Source organism: Anas platyrhynchos, chromosome 1 (genome assembly GCF_047663525.1).
Source record: "Anas platyrhynchos isolate ZD024472 breed Pekin duck chromosome 1, IASCAAS_PekinDuck_T2T, whole genome shotgun sequence".
Classification (NCBI taxonomy): domain Eukaryota; kingdom Metazoa; phylum Chordata; class Aves; order Anseriformes; family Anatidae; genus Anas; species Anas platyrhynchos.
Window position 1 is genome coordinate 43,392,735 of NC_092587.1, and position 22,598 is coordinate 43,415,332.

At 37.5% G+C, this 22,598-nt stretch overlaps 1 protein-coding gene across 18 annotated transcripts in view; it reads right to left on the reverse strand.

Moving 5' to 3' along the window:
- ATF7IP (activating transcription factor 7 interacting protein) overlaps positions 1 to 22,598 on the reverse strand; it is a 103,466-nt gene that overhangs the window by 28,223 nt on the left and 52,645 nt on the right. For 13 of the 18 annotated variants that reach the window (XM_072035738.1, XM_072035735.1, XM_072035736.1 and 10 more), the window contains exons 2-10: positions 21,062 to 22,110; positions 9,983 to 10,069; positions 7,775 to 7,920; positions 6,420 to 6,557; positions 5,949 to 6,014; positions 5,219 to 5,292; positions 4,595 to 4,683; positions 2,445 to 3,080; positions 760 to 827 (exon numbers count right to left, since the gene is read on the reverse strand). In XM_072035738.1, coding sequence (XP_071891839.1) covers positions 760 to 827; positions 2,445 to 3,080; positions 4,595 to 4,683; positions 5,219 to 5,292; positions 5,949 to 6,014; positions 6,420 to 6,557; positions 7,775 to 7,920; positions 9,983 to 10,069; positions 21,062 to 22,103 — 2,346 coding nt within the window. In that variant the 5' untranslated portion in view covers positions 22,104 to 22,110. The remainder of the gene's footprint in view (positions 1 to 759; positions 828 to 2,444; positions 3,081 to 4,594; positions 4,684 to 5,218; positions 5,293 to 5,948; positions 6,015 to 6,419; positions 6,558 to 7,774; positions 7,921 to 9,982; positions 10,070 to 21,061; positions 22,111 to 22,598) is intronic. The other 5 variants (XM_072035745.1, XM_072035742.1, XM_072035737.1 and 2 more) reach the window with 2 other exon arrangements.

Here is a 22,598-nt window from a genome sequence, read left to right on the forward strand (position 1 = left end):
CAGAATATTTTCTTCTTGCTTTGAAATACAATTCAGATTTATCTGCACCTTGAAACACCATTAAATGTGGAAATTTTGGCTAGAAGTAATTCATTTTATTCCCCACAGTAAAATGTATTCCAGTTAACAACAACGTTAAGTATGAGGTGCTTTGTGAAATATCTGTATGCAAAAAAAAACCCACTTAATTACAAGTTAAAAGTAGCTTAAATTCAATCTTAAAATTTCAAAGCAAGGTCAACAAATTTTAGATGAAGAATCCAGAATTTCCCCTTTATCATGAAGTAGTTATTCCTGAAGAATTTTTTTTCTTTTCTTTTCTCTCTTTTTTTTAATGACATGGAAATGAAATATAACTCCATTTCTTAATAACTTCTGGATTAGTGTGAAAATGAAAGAGCTGCAATAATTTACAAAATACTTGTATCTTTAAGTTCAAGGCCTTTAGACAAAAACTAAGCAGGGTTTCCTTTCATGTTAGCTCTGTGGTATCAGACACGGTTTTACTGTTCTCTGGAATTACTAAGTCATCTACTTACACAAACACATTGGAAAACTTCTGAAAGGATTACCAGAAGCTCATGCTCCCAGTAATACTCTGGATCAGAAGAAGAAGAAAAATACAAATGGACAGAAACTAGAAAGGATGGCACAAAAAGAAAACTAAAATAGTTTCATCATGAGCAGTAAAGGTAAAGAGCTTATCTCCTGTGGATTGTAACTTTAGAAGTTTATATAGAAACATAATCGACAACCTACCTGGGTTGTTCCCTCAGCAGTTCGCTTGTTTGCCGAAGTATCTGTTGCTGGCCTGCTTGTCTGGTTTTCTGAGGGGTCAAGAAATTGTTCATTTGCAGTATCTAATCAGTACTGAATACTGCTATCCACTATACAAATTGGGAGGCAACATTTGAAGTTGTTTGATACTAAACATTCACTACATGGTACATTTAATATTTTTCAGTCCTGAGTGTCAACTGCAAGTATTCAAGCTTAATTACTACTATTATTTTCAGAGGGAACAGAAGTTACAAAAAAGCAAAATGGCACTTTTCAGCATAGAAGTAATATTCATTCCCTTCCTTGAAAGTCTGACAGCGTATTCCAAATATTTAGTGAACAATTCCCTTGGTTATCTGAGGACAAAACATAGTTCCAGCCTCTCTTGCCTCTGTATGTAAACAGACAAGATATTAAACTGAGAAAAAAAAAAAAGTTACTCAACATTTTTATGTGAAAACTGACTAAACAATGGATGGTTAGATTGCAAAATATGTAACTGAGGTACGCTGTGCAGCGAGAGAGCATTCTTCCTAGCTCAACCAAACACACATCTATACGAGCAACTTAAGCAGAAATTGCTTGAATATTTGAAGTAACCATTTAAATCCAAATTCTCCCTTCTCGCTCCCTTTCATTTTAACCAGAGCTTAGCAATAACAGTGTTGGCCCAAAGCAGTGTTTCAGTTCTGGTGAGAAAACCACTGGGGGATCCACCAAGGCTCTGCAAACTGCAGAAAACAAGACAAATTTCTGGGCACATAGAGCCTTCTGTTGGTCACTGTCCCTGATCTGTGCCATGCAACCCTTTTTAGGTTGTATTATATATTGTTATACTAGTTTTACAGATAAAAACTAAATACAAAGTGTATAGCTGTCATGTTGATGGAAGACAGATTTTGACACAGGTATTTTAGAGATGGAAAAATTAAATTATTTCTGATGTCAAGCTCTGCTGGAGTTAATCCTAACATCATACTGTGCCAATTAGAAACTCTTGGCTATGATTCCAACTCACTCAGGACCACTTAGAAAATCTTGAGGACCACTTAGAAAAAGATGTCAAGGTATGTAAAATCAGAAGTACAGAGAATCACGATGGCATGGCAAAAGATGGAAGGGAAAGCATTTAAAATAGCTCATCTAAATACCATCTTTGGACTTTCATTGTGCTCAGAGACTTTGTTTTAAAGACAATAAATGTACTTCTTTGGAACTAGATTAATATTCAGTTGTGTCTTTTCCCCACTGTGTTTTTTAAGTGTTGTAAAAATTAAGTCAATTAATATACTTTCTTTTCTGTATGTCTTTGCTTAGGAAAGGCAAACAGATTATTTTGTGAGACTGTATTAAAAAACATGAATATCAAGCTGTTAATAATAGAATGGGAATTTCTGATTTCATGCTAGAAATAATGTAAAACAAGTTCTAAATAAAACAAAGTTTACAGAGCCACACTGTTTACTCCTAACAAGAGATGATTTTCAACAATGGCTGCAACATTTGTGACAGATGATTTTGATCTTGACAATTTCAACAGAAAGACCACTCAGAAGACACATCTCAGTGAAATACACTAACAAAATTTCCAAAGGACTAGATGTTTTTGTTTCCCTTTGACAACCATTTTCCTTTCCCAGTGCCAATAGTCAAGCATAACTTACCAGCTCTGGGCGCTGTAATGGTGGGAGGTTCAATAGGAGCTGTACTACTAAATGCAGAGAGGGGAATCTTCATCTGTAAGGGAGTTCGACTGCTGGTAGAATTATGAAGTCCTGAAGTACCCACTGTGGGCAAAGAAGTTCTTGTGGTCTGTGCACCAGGATGTGCAGTTGGAACAGCCTGTACTGCCAAAGTTGTCCCTATAGATCCAGCACTGGCTGGAGAGGTCCTCTGAACACTGGGACTGGGCACAGATGGGCTGTTATTTGGTTTAGTTGTGTTAGTTGATGCCAAAGACACTGTAGTTTTGGTAAGGCCACCTACTGTAGATGCGCTTTGTACAGATATAAATTCAACGCTGCCTGACTGCTGGTTATTGACCAAAGTTCCTGTGTGGCCTTGAAGAAGCTGAGGCTGGGATGACACTGCAACAGGTACATGCAAGATTACGGGCAAAGACTGCAATGAAACAGACATTTGCTGAGTGCTGCCACTGGGCACTTGGCTTGTGCCCACAACTGCAGCTGTGTTAGCTGTGGAAAGAACTGTTGTTGTCAAAGGGCTGGAGGTCACTGGAGTCTGAGGCTTAGGATGTCCACTGCCAGGTATTTGAGGAGCAACGAAAGTGGAAGCTGGTACTACACATACACACGCACCAAAAAAAAAAAAAGAGAAAAAAAGAAAAAAAAATAAGTATTTGAACCAAGTGGGAAGTTTCACTCCAACACAACAGATGCAAAAGTTTGGAATATGACTGACTTTTTGCAAAGAAAGGTTATATATACACTCCTTTTCTGTTGTACTGTTGAATTGTGATATTAAATGGCCTAGTTAGTCAATACTGTATTTCAGTTTGAAAAACTATATACAAATGACAAAAAATACAAACAACTATGACATAAAGGCTGAGAAAAGCTCTGAGATTTAAATGACAAACACATATGAACCATGGCACTTCAAACACGTGTTACAGAAATGGTAGAACAACTGGTCCTTCAGAAAACATGAGAAAAGAAAAAGCTAAATCAGTTGACTGACTTGCTTTGTACAGATAGGACATGATAACCAAAATGTTCTACTGAAATCACGGATTAATGTGCCAAAAAGGATGTTTGCTTTTATGCAACAGAATCTCAGGATTAAATCTGAAGATTGGGACCATTACACACTACATATAGTTGGAAAAAAAAATCAATATTCGATATTAAGCAGTTTTCAAAACTGAAGATAGAGTGTCTACATGATGGTAATTAATGGTGCTTTTGATTCTACGTTCCCTACAAAATTCTAATACAGGAATTCCATTTGTCAAGATGATTCCCTTAAGAACTCGGGCTTGTGACTTCCCTTAGTTCCCCACTCAACTTTTGTAACCAATAGTCAGAGGGGATGATAATCAGCGAGTAAAAAAATGGCCTAGGAGCCATGTATATTACTTCTCAGCAGTGGAGAGGCTGCCAGTCTTCCTGTCTTAGCCAGGTATGCATTCTGTTGAAGCATCTCATTTACTCATACATTCTGGTTGGCCAAGTAAATGCATTTTTTGCCTTGCCTGGTAATCGCACTATACAGATGTAAGCACTAAATAAATGCCCTCCAAGGGAGGGCAACAAAGATGTTAGAAGGACTGAAAGGCATGCCTTATGAGGCATGAAGACACCTGGGTGGTCTCGTCTGGAGATGAGAAAGCTAAGAGGTGACCTCATTGTTCTCTACAACTTCCTGAGGAGAAGTGGAGAGGGAGGTGTTGGTCTCTTCTCCCTGGTAATAGATGACAGGATGCACAGGAATGCCATAAGTGTGCACCAGGAGAGGTTTAGACTAGATAGATGGAAAAATTTCTTTACTGTGAGGGTGGTCAAATGCTACAACAGGCTTCCTAGAAAGGTGATTGATGCTCCATGCCAGTCAGTGTTCAAGAGCCACTTGGAAAATGCCCTCAATAACGGGGAAGACCTAGTCCCTTCAAACTGAACCATTCTATTCTATTCTATTCTAAAATTGGGAATGTGTTATGGAACTTGGAGTAGTGCTTTTAGATGCCAGGGAAAAAAAAAGTCATAGGAAACAGTTTTACCCTGTTCAGTTAATTAACAGGAAGCAATAAAACTTTTAAGAAGCGTATTTATAAAGTCTGTAGGCAGTTTCTCACCTGTACTTAGAGAGGCTTGAAACGTCGTTGTTGTGCTCACTCCTACACTCCTCTTCGACTCCAACATCTGCCTCACTGTGCCAGCATTTCTATAGAAAGAAGCTTCAGTTAGCATTTCTCAATCCACCACCATCAGATATTATGATACACAGTACAATGGTGGGGGAAAAAATATTTTACAACTGCTCTTTTCATTAATATTTTCTAAACCTATTTATTTTCTGCCCCCTATGCAATTAACTTTGGATAGTCCCCTAATAAAAAACAAAAATCCTCACAAAAACAAAGCCCCACAGAATATTTAATTTCAAATTTTCAAATGCTTGCACTGAGTCTGCCTTCTGCCAACAGAATTTTTGTTTCCTTGAAGTTAGACTTCCATTTTAATCTATTATTTCTAACTGCTAAAACAACCCCCAATTTACCTAGGAACGGATTCAATTCTGTCCATTTGTGAATTCTGTGAAAGAAAGTGGAATTTTCCAGTTGAACAGCAAAATGAAGGAAAAGGGAGAACACTTTTATTAAAAACAAAACAAAACATGAACGATCTTCCTTTACATGAGGTATTACAAGTGTCCTACTCTACATTTTACCATGGTCACAGCGACTTGCTTTGCTTACCGGTATGTCGTATTGGTTGTGCTCACAGTGTCACTTGCTGCTTTCACTGGAGACAGAGGTGAGTTTGGTGGGTTCTACCAAAAACAAAACAAAACAAAAACACACAACTGAATAAGCTTGCAAACTCATGGTTTAATTATTTTATATTCATTCCTTTCTGTATGAGGTACAAATTTGCTGGAGCCAAAATCGCGCAGGAACTTGACAGGATTTACAAGTCGCCCAAAGCCTATTTGGACCTACCCATCTCCTTTTCTACATCCTCCCTCTTTGTAAGTCTCTCGTCTTCAGTTTTTTATAGCACAAGAACCAAAATTTCTTTCTGGATTTTTATGGACTTTTAGCTTCAATTTCTTCACGATAAATAATCCAAAATATTTATTCTAGGCACAGAGAAATACTTCTGTTTGTATTCATTCCTCTCCTCTGTCCCCAATACCTGGGATTCACTCTGTACTCTTTATATTGAAGTAAATTACATTTACTTATACATAATTTAAAGAACTTTCACACTAACAGTGTATAAGGGACATTCTGTGCAAGTGAGAATTACATAACAGGTGTTAAAGACCCTTTTCTTTCATATCACTTTGTTTTACCCAAGTAAGATAAACTTATTTCTGAACACCACTGAACCCAGTCACATCTTTCTATGTATAAAATTCCTTTATTCTTCTATACAAAGCTTAGGCTAGCTCAGAAAAGCAAATACAACGAATGCAGTTCTTACTTCCTGTCTTTTCTTCAAGTCCTCCTTGGCTGCACCAAACCGCTTTGTCAATCTAGCAACCTTAGCCTAAATGGGAAGAAGAAGAAAAACAAGGAAATCCATAAACATCCTCCCCAAGAACCTGTAAAGAAATTACACAAACCAAAAGATATACATCTAAGAAATCAATACAAAAATACTGTTGCATCAGGGGAAATTTTTCTTTCCAAGAAATACAGAGCTACCATATCATTTCAAATCAGCAGATAGACACGTGTGTATCACAATTACACCTTAGACAAGAATTTTCATTGCTATTCACAACTGCACAAACATAAACCATCTATTTGCTTTTGTTTTTTTCTCTCGTCCCCACTTCTCTCTGTGAGTCAAAATGGCTTACATAACAACAACTACAGGAAACTTAATACTAAATGCTGAAGATCTTTTTAAATTTGACTCTAGAATCCAATTCAATACACAACCACTCACCTGTAGTTCAGTAAGCACAGTTTTATGCCTCTTGTTACATTCTATTTTCTCTATTCTCATTTTCAAGTCTGCCAGAGTCTTGTCAAATACAGCACACTGTAAAGCAGCAAGTTTTTCTTCTAACAGTCTCTGGATAACCTGCCAAATTATTAATTAAAAAATATATATATTAATATAATCTCAAAATTCAGAAGGATGTCTACAAAAATATGCTTGACTCAAAAAGAATCTTGCCACAAAAAGAACAATAACAATGGCTGCACTTTATCAATCAAAGTTATTATAGTCACCAGTAAGCACAGCTAAGCAAGGTTTCTACATCTATTTTGGCAAATAAACATGCCCTTTCTCTGTCATTAAATCAAGAAATTAATTAATTTAATTTAAATATATATGGTTTTATTACTGATAAAAAGAACACTAACAGAAAATATTATCATAGTGTTGTGTTTACATAGGTTAGTTTTTCCTCTTTCTTTTCTACTCTTTAAAGGGACAATGGCATTCAAAGAATGGAAACTAAAGATGTTCAGCAAAACTTTTCTTTTTGATATGCACTTTCCTCTAAGCAGAAATGGCCTATATAGCTTTTGTTGCAGAAGCTAAATATGGAAGAGACTGATTTCTACAAAGTTTACTTATTACTTTTATTATTTCTCTCCCGCTCCTAAATCATGACTATTGCAGCATAAAAATCTTCCTTAGGAAAAAGAAATAAACAAGCAATGAAAGTGGTTAAGTTTTCTGGATCCTACATCAGCAAAGCTACAATACACATTAGCATAGCCTGGATTCTACATTAGCAAAGCTACAATAGTACTAGCTAGTTAACTAATGGAGTAAGTGCACAATATTTTTCTTCAAGAACATAGGTTTCTTCACACACCAATGGTGCAGTCAAATAGACAAGTAATAGCTCTACAGAAGTCTGCAAAACATTATGTTGATTACACTTTTATTTGGAGAGAGACCTTCCTTAAAGTTGGGTACAAAAAGCACAACTTATCACACTGTATCACACTAAAATGTAACCTTCACTGAGGTTATTTTGGTCTCCATCTACAGTCACACGAAGCTTAAAGAGTTTAAATGCTTAACACATTCCAAATACACGTGTAACTTCTGCAGCACAGTTTCCAAATGATATTTGGTTTCTTCTTAAAAGCAGAGTTATGCAGAATTTTATAAATTAAACCACCATTGTTATTTGAATTATGTACAATTTTAAACAAAAAAAAGAGAAAGTGTGTGGTGAGGGGGAGCAAGGACGGTGTGGGAAAAGACAGTTATTTCTAAAATGCTAAGACTAGAGACAGATATGGTGTGGCCATCTTCATTCTGCACCTCCACTGTACCTTTTGTAATTTTTGGTCAACATCTCTTCTGGCTGTAATTTTTACTTGGAGTTCTGCTTCATAATCTTCTCCCACATACCGACGACGTTTAGAATGTACACTGTCCATATCCTCAGATTTCGAACGCTTTCTCCTGGACACTTCACCTGAAACAATTAGATAAAACTGCTGGTGAGGAACCTTAAAAACACAAAACAAATAAATAGGTATCTGCAGAATAACATGGTTATTATGAAGTTTCATTTTTTCCTAGTGTAAGCATTTTTCATTCTAAAGCAGTAACAATGCCTTCAGGAAAACAATGTATTTGATGACACTGAAATAGAACAACAGGCCCTTTGATTTCCATACATTGCTGCTGAGTTCTGCTTTGTGATTCACCAAACCACACCCTCAAATCGATCACTTTACACCACCACCATTCCCTTCTCACTTGCCTCTACTTCTTCCTGCTCCTACCAGCACCATCCTATAATGCAACATGGCTTCTGAAAAGCAAAACACAACCGTCTTCTAAAAAAGTTATCCTTTTCTCAGTAACCTCTTCGCCAAGTAAAACTTCTGCTTCGTTCTGCCTGTATCAGCACAGAGCTCTTTCCTACCCTTCATTAATTTTTAACCTGCATGACCAACCCGACTGAGAAAATAGTCAAAACTTTGTAAACCTTTTATTATTATTATTTTTACTATTTGAACAAGATGGAAAGTAAAAATCTGATGAAAGAAGGGGCCCCAAAAATATTAAGTTTAAATTTAACATTATAGATGTTATTTTCATTGCAGTGATGAAGTATATAGAAGAACCAAAGAGAGACCTCATTTTCTCTTCCAGCTCCTGGCACAGTATCCTCTTAGTGACACGCATAAAAATGACATGCCTAGGTAAATTATCAGTAAGGGAAGCTATAGAGCATACTGTGGGCATGTGCCCAGCATCCAAACACCATAACCTCCAAACCCCCAAACCCTTCACCTCAAACCTGAGGGTAATTCAGAAAGGCAGAATTAGTAGTAGATAAAGAAGATTCACTGAAACTGAAAAAGCACAAGAAATAGCTGCTTTTCATTCTTATTTTTTCTTTACTTTTATTATGTATGCTATGTGAGTTATATTTCTAACTTTACAGAAGCAGTGGCAGAGGAAGATGAATTTCTTGCCTACAGGTGGTGCAAACAGTGGGACAGTTATGTCACCAAGCCAAAGTAGCTATGTCAGTATGTCAGGGAATGGAACATCAGAGATAATTAGGAAGAGATAGACTAGATAAACTGTAAGATCTTGCAGCTTCAAGAACTAGAACCACCAGCTATATCAAAGGATGTATGGGCAGAACCTGAGCTTATCTAGTTGTGAAATAGAGACTCCCATGACGACGAAGGCTGGAAGCACAAGCACAGTGGCTCCCACTCTGCCTGCAGGTACACAGAACAACAGGATTGGTTCACCACTGTCATGGCAGATGGCTGGAAGCTGTGCCCAGGGGAACACCTCAATTGCCTAAGCAAAAAATGAAGCATGCAGGGATGGAGTTAAGAAAGGCAAAGGCCACCTTGAGCTGAATCTGGTGAGAGACATAAAGGGCAACAAAATTGGCTTCATCAGCCTGGCAACCTTCTATGATGAGACGACTGGTTTGGTGGGTGAGGGGATGCTGTTTATCTTGTTTTTTAGTACTGTTTTTGGTACCCAAAACATCGTAAGAGAAACCGACTGAGTATGACCTGGAAAAATGGACAGCAAGAAACTGGTTCAGCTGCTGGGCTCCAAAAGTTGTGATTGGCAGCACGAAGTCCCATTTGAGGCCAGTCACTAGTAATGTAACCTGGGGGTAAATGCCAGGACCAGCACTTGCATCTTCATTCATGACTGACATGACAGTATAGAGGGCACCCTCAGAAATTTGCAGAAGATACAAATCTGGAAGGATTGGTTGCTACACTATATAGTTATGCTGTCAGACTGATTTTGACAAGCTGGAGAAATAGGTAAACAGGAACTTCATGAAGGTCACAAAAGAAAATGCAAAGCCCTACAGTTGAATATGAGTAGGCTTGGGTACCAGTCTAGGCCGGGAACTAACTGCTAGGAAGCAGCTTTGCAGAAAATGTCCTGGTAGTCCGCATGCACAGGCATCCCTTCCAACCTCAATGATTCTGTGTTTCTAATACGTGCCATCAGTGAAGCATAATAGTTTTAACATTACATACTTCTCTCTGTGTGTTTGTCATCATCTTTGTGAGCGTCTTCACTGTCTTTGTCCTCTTCCTTACTCTTTCTTTCCTCCTCCATCTCTTCTATAAACACAGGAAAAAAACACGCATTATTTATGCTGACCCATCGAAAGTTGGAGAGTCCTATCTTGACTAGTGAGCTTAGAACATTTATTTTTTTTAAACACAACAACAATCCAGGGGAGAGAGAAGTACGGCACAGGGAAGCGTTTAGAGATTAAAAAAAAAAAAAAAAGAAGAACGGTAACTTTAGAGCAAAATTTTGAACTACTGTACAACACAGATCCACGTCTGGATTCGCTAAGCTTCAAAATCAATACAGTGCCTCAAAGTTACCTCTGAAAGTTACATTTAGGAAGAAAGTGTAAAAATTCAGTAAGAAAATACTAAGATGTTTATTTCCATTTGGAAAATTTGTCCATAATCTTGATAGTAGAAAAGGCCAAAATTCTTTTTTCTTAGCAAGTATTAATTTTCATTTACTTCTTTCCTAGTAAAAAGCATCACAGTTTAAATCTAGTCATTTAAAACCTACAATTGAGGAAGTTCTTTAAACAAAAACAACCATGCCTCATATCCACACAGCTTAAAAGGAAACACTAACACCTCCTGAAAGCTGCACAAAGTGACAAATTTCCATCAACTTTTATGCACATTCCATGAAATTTTACTGTATTTCACAGAGACAGTATTGCTGCTTCCTGTGCTTGCTAGATAGAAAAATAAAATATATGCTAAAATTTATTCAGAATATAACAGAATAAGTCAACACTGCTATATAACACTTGATCTCTACATTGCTGTAATAAAAAATAAAATAGAAATTGAATAAGAGTCTAAACATGATTTTTTAGAGGAAGTTGCAGTTGCACAGATATACTGATGCTCTCTTAACACTAAATGTTATTTCTATCATGAAGACTATTTCAATGATTTAAAATAAAGTTTCAAAATAAATCAGCAAAAGGAGTCAAAAAAACAAACTGAAATTACAAAAATGTTTTTTTTCATTTAATTAACCTATGCAAGAAATCATGGAGATTGAAATCACACAAATTCCTCAAAACCAACTTTTTTTTTTTTTTAATGTAACGAAACATCATAGTGCCAAATGCCAATTTTAAAAGACCTTCAAGAAAAACTTCATGGTTCCAAAGGAGGCTCCTGAAGTTCAAGAGTTCTTTTTCCAGAATTTGCAGATTTTAATATGCAACTGAAAGATGTAAACACTCCACAGAAAGATACACATACGTAGGGTGTCTTTAACATAACATATTACAAGCTTCAAAGCTGTGGTGTTTTGTTTTTCACTTCTGCATGGAGACCAATGCTATTACAGAAAACCAAGTAATTTGGTAATATTGTTATCATTCTATTTCTCAGAGTCTTCCTAGTTAGCCACATTATTTGCTGTAGATGTGAACAAAAATGGTTTGTTGTTTTTTTTTCTTTTTTTCTTTTTTTTCCTCCATTTTCCTGTTGATGAATGGCTGAAAATACCTTTTAATAGCTTTTACAGCTGCAACCATTCAAATCTGCTTAGTAACTGACTGAATGCATATTTGGATGTCAGCTCTGCCAATATATATAAATGGAAATAAAAATAATGAATAAGCTTAAGCTTAGGGAAATACGAAGTATCTGCAAATATTCTGCACTGCAAAGTAATACTCCCATTATGCCATCATCCTGTAACCACAACATTCTCCTTATAGACTGGCTGCAGCTTATGTACTCAGACAATAGCCACAAGAAAGCACAAAACCTAGCCCTCATAATGCTCAATCAAACCCTACACAAAAGTTTTTACACAAAAGAAATGCCGTTTTAAATGATATTCTATCTATTAAATGCTACAGACTTCTACCAATGTGACACATTTTTGCAAAACAGTATTTATCATGCTCATGTCTAAAATCAACTTTGCAGCTATTCATTTGGACACCTTGTGCATCACATTACTTTTTTGCTCCCTGGTCTAAGTTTAGTCCCTTCATCAGACTATTTTTTTTCAGTAGATTTCATTCAAAAGGATCACACTAGAAAGAGATTTGAAGTCCTCTGTTTTGGTATCAGAGTATTTCTAATGGCTTTACAAATAATTACATTTTAGTTTCTTATGTGTTTGTCTTACAAAACAGCAATTCACGTATTCTCTAGGACAAGATAAATACCCATTACTCCCACATTTCCACAAATGGCCCGTCTCTTGCTTCCAATGGATACTTTCTCTATATGAAGTTACTTGTGAATTACCAGAACACATACGGTTTTTGAACAGGATCTGAAAAGTTACCTGGACATAACTTTATTGTTGTTGTTATTAATTATTATTATTATTTTATAACCAACATGTCTAAATTGTATGTCTGAAGTACACATTTATTGAATTTAACACTTCTCTATGCCACCTTTCAGATTTTTAACTTTTTATTTATGAACTCCAGAGAGATCAGAACCGTACTGCTGGGGATGTAGCAGGTTTGTGGATAAGTCCCCATGGAAGCTCATCAAATCAGGGGGGATGCAATAGGGCACCACCAGCAGTCTTTCAACTGTGGGATGTACTTCACATTCACGCAGTGCTGAGAAGATGACTTATCTATGTACCTTCAGTATACTGCAGAGCTTAACACAATATTCATTTCTGACAACTACCAGAGATCAGACCTTAAAAAAAATAACAATGCAACAGACTACTTAGTACTAGTTACTCAAATGATTGTTTATTCTAGAGAAGATGCTCTACAGAATGGTGTCCCATGGAATTATGTTCCATTTTGCTGTTTGAAATAAAAAGGTCTCTTCCAAGAGCTTGCTGTCATACCACCTCTATCTTGTTCAAACCGACAATCAATCTAAAAGCTAGCAACATACCTAACTAGCAAGTGATTTTACTTGTAGTTGGCCAACAAAATACAATCAGTGGCACACAAGAGCCATAACCAAAGAGTCTAGGTAGGGGCTATGACCTGTAAGGGAATCCTGGGGAGCAGCCTCACTGAAAAGGGCTTGGGGGGCCCGGTGAGCAAGCTGAACACGAGCCAGCAGTGCACTGCTGCAGCAATGAAGGCAAGCTGGATTCTGGGCTGGCTCTGCAGGGGCATTACTGGCACAGATGGAAATGTGATCATCCTATTCTACTCAGTGCTTGTCAGGCTGCATACGGAGTGCTGTACCCTGTTCTAGCCCCACAATTCAAAGTGATGCAGTCAGATCAGAGAGGATCCAAAGGGCTGGAAAAGCTGCTTTGTGAGGAAAGACTCAACACGTTATGTCTTTTCACCCTGGAGAAAACTCAGATGGATCTCATCATGATATTCAAGTACTTAGAGAGAGCAGTGTCTCTCTCTTCACATAGAGCCATGTGGAGCAGGCAAGGGACAATGGGTACAAGTTGCACAGGGAGAGATTTTGCCTTGGTGTAAGAAAATATATCTTTTTTTTTTACAGTAAGAACAATCCCTCACTGGAACAACCTCACCAGGGATGCGGTGGAATCCCTATCCCTGGAGGTTTTCAGGATGCAACTGGACAGCGTTATATAGGGGCACCTGGGCTCCCTTCTCCCACAGAAGGTTGCTGATCTTTTGAGGTCCCTTCCTGGGCTGTTCTATCATTCCATGAAGAGTTTCTCTCATACAGCCTTGAAATTGGGAAATTAAATATGAATGTTTTCTTCTACAATGCAAAGGAAAGATCTGATAGCCATATGAAGTTTGTAGGTTACCTAGTCTAACACTTGTGAATTTGTGGAAACATGCTACTCAAGAGGCAGTAGCAGAGAACCCTGATTTAAAAGGATTGTTAACATGGGGGATAATTAGGCAGAAGTCTGCTGACTTTATCTATTTGGTATCATGTATAGTGCTGTGTCAACACAACAGCTTTTCTGCAGGAAGCACCATGTCTGAAGTTTTTTTTGTCACTCTTATATCCACTGTAGAAACTGGGATTTCTGTGTCTAGCAGCTCTAGATCTGCTAAGGGCGCCTAGCTCATATTGCTACTACTAGGACACTGACATTATCTTAAATGCATTCAGTGTATTTTACAGGTATTTGTTTCTCAAAATGTGGTATTAAGTGAACATTAATTGGAGTCACCATCCCTGGAAGTCTTCAAAAGACGTTTAGATGTAGAGCTTAGGGATATGGTTTAGTGGGGACTGTTCGTGTTAGGTTAGAGGTTGGACTCGATGATCTTGAGGTCTCTTCCAACCTAGAAATTCTGTGATTCTGTGTGATTCTGTGATGCTTGATTACAGAGATTTAAAATATTTATATTGATCGTGATGTTTTCTATTCCGTATTTTTCTAGCACCCAAAACCAAGCATAGCATCACTCTGCATGCACATAGAAGTCTTCCAGAGTAATACATTAGTCAGATTTCAATCTTGAGCGAGGAAGAATATCAAGCTCCTTATAAAGCATTTTCACTTTAATTTACAGGGTCTGTCATAAATACTGTCCAATGATTAGAATTTGTGCAGTGCTTTTTCTAAACAGAAGTAGAGCTGTATATACAACACTAAAAGAGGGATTATGCACCTGAGTAGGTTTCCAAGTTACTGGAAGTTTCAGTATCCACAAAATCCACATCACCGTAACACATCCTTCAGGTTCAAGTCCAAGCGAAGATACTGTCAATAGCCTCTTCCAGTTCCTTTTATACAGTCTCAATGTTTTCAGACATTTTTAAATGTTTTACATGTTTTGGGAGTCCTCTCAGATAGTGTTATTTTAATTAATATGAACGATGAGTACAAGGACAATTGTTGATCTGGGAAGTAGCAGATTAATGTATTTTTAAAGAAACCATCATGATCTAGACAGGCTGGAGAAATGGACCACCAAATGCTTTTTGATATCCAGCAAGTACAAATACAAAGTTCAGCACCTGGGAAGGGAGAACCTTTGCAAGGACACGAGGGGTGACCGCCATGTGGCTGGAGAACAGCTCTGCACTGAGGACTTGCACAGGCAGCAAGCCACACGTGAGCTGGCAGCGTGCCCTGGCAGCAAAGGAGGCTAACAGCATCCCAAGCTATATTTACAGGAAAAATAGCCAGGACATCATGGGAAGTGGCTACTGTCCTCTACTTGGCACTTGCTACATTGCTCTCTGCTGGAGACAAGAGACTGTTAAGGTGGCTGGGGCCTAGAAAAGAGGCTGAGGTAGCTGCACTTGTTCAGCATGGAGAAGACTAAGCTTAATGGGGACACTCCAGCTTTCCACTACCTATAGAAGTGGCCTGAGAGGATGGAGCCAGACTCACTGGAAAGGTGCATGGCAAAGGATGAGAGATACATGCAAGCACAAAGATATTCCAAGTGATAGAAGATAAAACTTTTCCAATGAGTAGACTGACACTGGAACAGGTTGCTTGGAGAGGTCATCCAGTGTTCACCAGTAGTAGCTTTTAAGACCTACCTGGACCAAGTCCTGAACAACCTGACCTAATCTCACAACTGACCCTACTTTAAAAGCAGGAGAATTAACTAAATACCTATTAAGGTCCTTCCCAGTGTAAACTATGCTCTTATTTGGTCACTCCTCCTCCTCCTGCCTATCACAAAGTACACAATCTACCAAGCACCAAAAGTACACAATCTACCAAGTACCAAAGTACACAATCTACCAAGTGATTCCAACACAAACCACAATATTCTCTTATTTTTTAATTGCCATATTTTTAGTTGGAAAAAATCTGTAAAGGACTTCAAGATCCCAACTGATAAATCCAACATCCCTGAACCAGTCTTCCGAAGTCCATCAGACAGGGGTATGCCCCATTTCTGGTGTGCAGAATCCCATGGATCAAAGGTGCAGCAGTTGTGTCTTTGTCTGTCACATTAAATAAAACTCTTGTATCATATATTCAGCTCACAGTTGCAGGTACTACAGACCTCCTAAATCTTTTATTGGATGAACAAATCACATCCTCTTAAGCTTTCCAATATGAAGTACATTTCCTAAATGCTGAAACATCATTGCACCAGATCTCTGAAAGCCTCACATTAATCCCTTTTAGAAGTAAAACCAGAACTGGAAATATTGAAAAAAAAGTGGTTTCATTAGTGCCATCCAAGTATAACTTATTTTCTTTTTACATTCAAGAATTTTGAGAGCTATCTGTGTTATACTACAGGAACAAAAGTTCGTGTTTACTTGTTTATCTGCCACTCACACGCTCTGAAGTTCTCTTAAACGCTGCTTTCTAGAAGATGAGCTGTATTCTTTGAAATGCTAACCGCACCATTTATTCTTAGCAGGTTGTACTTGGGTGTGCCGCTTGACTTCAGACTGTTACCAAAGACCAGTAATAAGTGAGCTCTCTTTCAAAATAGCCCTGAAGGGCACAAAACAGCACTGCTGCAGAGAAGCCTCAAGTCAAGGTGTCCAGAATGTAGGATAGTGATTCTGAGAAAGACTTCAGGTTTTCCTTAGCAGTCATCCTCACCTGGTCAAACATGAGAGGCTAGAGATAAGGCAAGAACGTGTCAGCAGCTCCACTAGGTAAAACTAACAGTTCACGTAGTCTAGAATCCTACATCCAATGCTTTCCTGACAACAGCAGATGACCAAGTAGGAAAGAATGCATGAAGGATTAAAGAACATTGTTGCACTGGCCCAGAAAGCTCCTTCAGCCTTCTGAGAAGCTGCAGCTGGAAGACCTCCAAAGATTTAGGCTTCTTTTGTTTGATAGCCATCAAAAAATTACTCTTTCACAGAGAAAGTAGGTAAACTTTTAGCAGTCACAGTACTTGCTGTTAGCAAGAAGCTCCATAGTTCTCCACATGGAGAATTCTTTCTTCCATGCTTTTATCCTGCCTCTCAGTTTTCATCCTTCCTTCCATTTCTGTCCTTCTGGAGGAAAAGGCAGCAAATACTCTCCATACTAATGATTTTACAGATCTTCGTCACAGACCTCCTCCATCTCTTCTTTCAGGCTGATAAATACTTCTCTATTATATAGTTTGTTCTTTTCTAGAAGTTGCCTCTCTGACCTGCTATTAGTCAGAAAGCGAAGAAGCTGTAGAAAGATATGAGTCAACTGCATGGAAGAGGTAAAGAGGAAATAAACTGGGACCCCACAATCCAGGTGATTTCTGGAGTGTGCTGAAGACAATTTCTTGACATAGGTGATTGCTGAGACAACTAGGGGAGATACTCTGCTGGGTTTGTCATTCACAAACAAGGAAGAACTGGTCTGGTGCACGTAGGCCAACAGTAGATTCAATTGCAGGAACCACTAGACTGCTGAACTTAAAATCATGCCAGAACTCAGCAGAAGGAAGAACATTACAGCCCATGCTTTCCAGAGAGCAGTTTTCACTTTGTTCAGGCTGTACACGGCAGCATCCAGAGGGAGACTGCCCTGGAGAGAAGAGGGACCCAGGAGTGCTAATTCTTCTTCGAGAGCCACCTTGAAACATGGAAACAGTCCGCTTCAATACATACAGTGTAGAACCAGGGTGGAGGAAAGCCAGCATGACTGAACATGGACCTTCTGACAGAGCTCCAAAGTAAAAGGAATTGCACAGGAATAAACAAAAACATAGGGACATTGCTCAGTTCAAAACATATCAAAGCTTGATGTCCCACATTGACATTTTCCTCAATTTCTGTATTTATTTCTAGCATTCTTTGCTTTCTTCAACTTCCACTGAATTGATATTTTCACAAAACTACTATAATCCTGGAAAATTGTGCTTGAATAGTAAGCTCTATCTTTTTATCAAGTTATGAACATTTTTATACTTATTTATCACTTAGTAGTTAGCCACAGTGAGTTTCATCTGCCATTTTTATATATCAGTTACTCATGTCATCATTAAACTGTCATCTCAGTAGTCACTCTTCATTTTCAATATATCATGAACTCTGTTTCACAGAACAGTCCCTGGAACACATCCTTGTGGGTTTACCTTTTATTCTTCAAAAGATTATTGCCTGCATGAGGACTTTCTGTCGTATCCCCAAATGGTTCTGTTTCCATTAAGTTTTTGGTAAGAACCTATTTGTGTTTGGATATCTGAAATAATTCAAATATTTCAATCAGATCATCTTTGTCATGTACTTGCTTACTCAAGGAGCTCCATGGGTTTCTAAAATATAACCTCCCATTACAGATATCTTAAGTGTCACAGCACAGCTAGTTTATATATATATATTTATATATATATACACACACACACACATGTACACACACACACAAATTTTACTTGAAATCAAGTTGTATTAATCTCTCAAGTTAAGGAAAGCCTTCTAATACTATTCTTTATATTGTCGTTTAGCCATGCTTTTTTCTTGTTTTTTTTTTTTTTTTTTTTTTTTTTTAAAGCTGTACATTTTAATTGAGCAGTTTGCACCTGTGTCCAAGATAGTGTCCTTAAATAATGTCCACATCATCTCAACAGATTTGATTCTAACAAGACTCTTTCCAAATGTTAGCCCTTTTGTTGCAAGATATTTTATTTATTCTACTTGGTTTCTCATACAATAGCGTTTCCTGTCCCTTCAACCTTCTGATACTTGTTACTGCAACCCTTTCACAGATGTAAATATTTCAGAATTTTAGTATTAAAATCATGTTACATTTAATACAAAATGGATTCCCAGAAGATTTGTTTGAAATATTTCATGGAAAATGAAATATTTGGAAAAACTTGAACTCCCTCCTCTGCAACTTAATGGGCAAGCTTTATGCAGCTTAGAATAGAATGCAGAAATTAACGTGTCCACTAGTTAAGAACACACTTCAGTGGCCAATTTTCTTTTCACAAACAGTCACAGTTACATCCAAACAACTGTAAAAGTCGCAAACTGTTATAGCCAATAAACAAACTACTAGTCAAGAATTTATTGTGCCACTAAAACTGAAAAAAAAAATATTGCTGGATACGATCACTTAAAGGCTTCTGCAAACTGTAGTTCAACATTCAGTATTCACTTACAGTCTTTTGCTTCAGAGCTAAAACTACACTGTGGTCACAGCATGTTTCTTCCTGACTGGCTAGGATGAGAAGAGCCACTCTGATATCTTAATTTCATTCACATCCAATAAAAGAAGCCTTAAAGTGTGGTAAGAACAAGTATCAACGATTTATTTGGAACACATTTTACAGAAGGGACTCATAATACACTATAATTTCTACCCAAGCACACAGAGTGTTCTTTTCCTACTGCCATCCCCCCACCCCACAACAGTGTGCACTTTTGCAATTTCAATGGAACATGGTTTTTATTACCTCAATAAAATCCTCTGAAGGAGCCATGGAATCTACCTGTTCTGTGTTTAACTGGCATAAATTTAAAGGTAAACACCAGAAAAGAAGGAAGAGTCTGAAACATGGCTGAAGAGACATATTCTTATCTCCCTGTCTCTAGTTATGTAGACACTCAAGACTGAGAATGTTTTTACAAGTTAGTGAAAGACAATTTCATCACTGGTGAAATTATGAGTGCTAATTTCCCAGAGACAGAAAGACACCTGGATCTTGTTTCGTTTACGGAACTCCTACTTAGTCAAGTAGGAATAAACACATTTGGCTTAGTATGATTTTCATTTAATTTCTACCAACAAAATAGCAGCATTGAAACAACAGCCTTCTTTAACCACAAATAAAGGGCAGCATCAATATATCTGTAAATTATTCATGTTTTATTTTTCACAAGTCAGATAGCATGATAGACTGCCCCATGTCCAGAAGACACATCAGATCCTTCTAAACTGTATGACAGTACCAGAGTATAGATAACATATGTTTAACATCAAGAACCTACCTGTTGCTTCTGCTAGCTACACAGAAAGACTATAGGACCAGTTTCATATACCTAATGCTTTCAAATGCCAGGCAGTTGCCATTAGCACCAAAATCAGATTAAAAAAAAAAACATCATGCATCAAATCATGCACATGAACTGCGTTTTTTTCATGAAGCCTTTCTAATACTGTCATTTGGTGAAAGAAATTTTTAACAAATGCGAGTTGTGGCATGCCTGGATTACCAGTATGCTTTCATTCTTTCTATTTACATGCACGTTAAAGAAAGCTGTTCTCTCTTCTTCTACTCAAGAACAAAATTAACACATTACTTTATTTTTCTACAAATCTTTCTGTACCGTGTCCATCAGCTATCCACCTTTTCTATCCCTCTCCCTTCCCCCCTTGACTCATTTTGTAAAAAGAGGGGAGACACAACTGTGAGAGAAGGTCTCTGCTGAAATGACAATTTTCGGTATTATTTTCAGTCTTCCTAGGCCTCAAATTCCACCTGTTATTTCATAAGACTACATAAAATTTGTAAGACTCACAAGAGGTCTTTTGTTGGACCTCTGAACATGTGAATTTGGATACAAACTTTAGAAATTTTCCTAATACAGAATATGCCTGACTTGAAGTCATACAGGAATATACGCTGCCAGAATTGAATCCTTAAATAAAATTAGTTATGCAAAAAACAAAAGGGAACGAAGGCTATCATCTGGAATACAGTTTGATTCATTAAGAAGTTGTGTGCTGTCGGACACAGGTAATCTTACCTCTTGTCATTCTTAGTAAGAAGTAAAAAGAGGTGCTAAGAAATACTATGCCAGTGTGAGGTGTTACCAACACCTGTTGGCTTGCCTTTTTTTTTTTTTTTGCCTTTTTTTAAAAAGCTTTGCTGCTTTTTAGAGTTTATATATAATAAAATATAATTTAAATGCCTTCAATATTGTTTCATATTTGCTGCTCACAGTGCTAATTCAAGGACAAATGCTTACACCAGCAATGTTAAAGAATACTGGGAAGAATTAAAAAGTGTATTACTTCATTAAATATGGCTTACCACCATCATTTACAAAGATACTGATCTGAATTTCATATGTGCCTAAAATTAATTACTTCGAAGAAGTTCTTTGGAGGAAATGTCCACATAATCCCCCATATATAACTGAAAGAATGGAATTCTTAGTTATTAATTTAGAAACATGTCACAAGTACACTATTATAATAAACGAACAAAACCCGAGACTTGAATCAAAACTACCAACTTAGAAAACTCTTACCTGGAAGACTTGACTTGTTTGATAGTATCACTTCAGCACACTCTTTCTCATCACAAGGATCCTCTTCGTCAGACAGTACTAAGAAAGCCTCCTTTGGCAGATTTTCATTGCTTTCTTGCTTTGATGGTGAACCCAAACAGTTGTCCATTTTCTCATCTAAATCTGGGGCAGTGTCATCTACTGGAAGCAGAGAACTTTTAGAAAAACAGCTCAGCTCATCTTCAGCAGGGGCTAATTTTTCCAAAATTGGAATAATTTCATCAGTTTCCATAGAGTCAGAATTCTCCAGGATACCTCCACTTGATTGATCTATTGCCTTCTTAGCTGTGGTTTCTGAAAGACTTCCAGTGCTGTCTCTATCATCCTTTGGTTCTTGGTCAGCTTCCATACTGCTAGAGATGGCTGCTTCTCCAACAGCATCTTCAATACTTACTTCTTCATCCCTCTTTTCCTCTTCAACAGATGAATGAGAATTACCAATTATGTCATTTATCTGTCCTGTCTCTTCTGAAGAGTCACTATTATCACAGCTTGGTTTGTTTTCACCTTCTGATGGAGTGTTACTCTCTCTTTGGTCCAAACGATCTTTTTTACTATTTTCTTCGTGGAATTTATTGCTACCAAGCACTCCATTTTCAGCCTCACGAGCTAGTGCAGTATCAGTTTTCTGCTCAGGCGTAACATTTGCTGGAGACAGTGTTCGTGGTTTAGGTTCTAGGCCACTCACTACACTCTCTGCACTACTTTCAGGACTTTTGACTTCCCTAATTTCGTTGGAAGTTGTTCTTCCTTCTTCAGAGTTAAGACAAAAATCCACTAGGCCATTAACTTCCTTCTTGTCCTCCAAACAGTCTGTATTGCTTAGAGAGGAATTTATATCAGAATCTCCATTCTCATGCTTTCCATTTAACAGTTTAACTTCAGCTGTCTTCAGCAAGTCCTCTTTAGCCTTATAGACAGCCTCAAGTTGTTGTCGATCACTTACTCTCATTGTTTTTCGTGCTTTGAAGACCTTTTTTTGAGGTTCATCTGTGCCATCCATCTTGACCCTTAAAAAACAGAAGATCAGTAAGAATGGTGATGGTAATTTATTAACTTCATATTACAGGTATTTCAAAGAAATACTGTAGCTGCAAGTTGCATTTAGCACATCGTTTAGCAGATTGGTTTAACTGTATCTATAGAAACCAAAACACTTCTGGTTTTTTGCCCTCGTAAGAAGTGAATGAAAGCTTCCATGCGTGTTGCACAAATATGTGTATGTAAAGATCACTGAGACCACACTATTACTTTAATAACATTATGCAGTAATACCATTACTATGTACTTTAAACCAATCAACTCACAGTATTATTACAGCAGAGCCACATATACCCTTGTACACCTTCACAGGACAAGGAAGTTTCAGACACTCACACCAAAAATATCAGTCATAAATTGAAACACAGTTTTTGTCATCGAATCACTGCATTCATAAACAGGAAAGCAAGAGATATTAGTTACATAATTAGGTTATTGCTCCGATACCTGATTCATT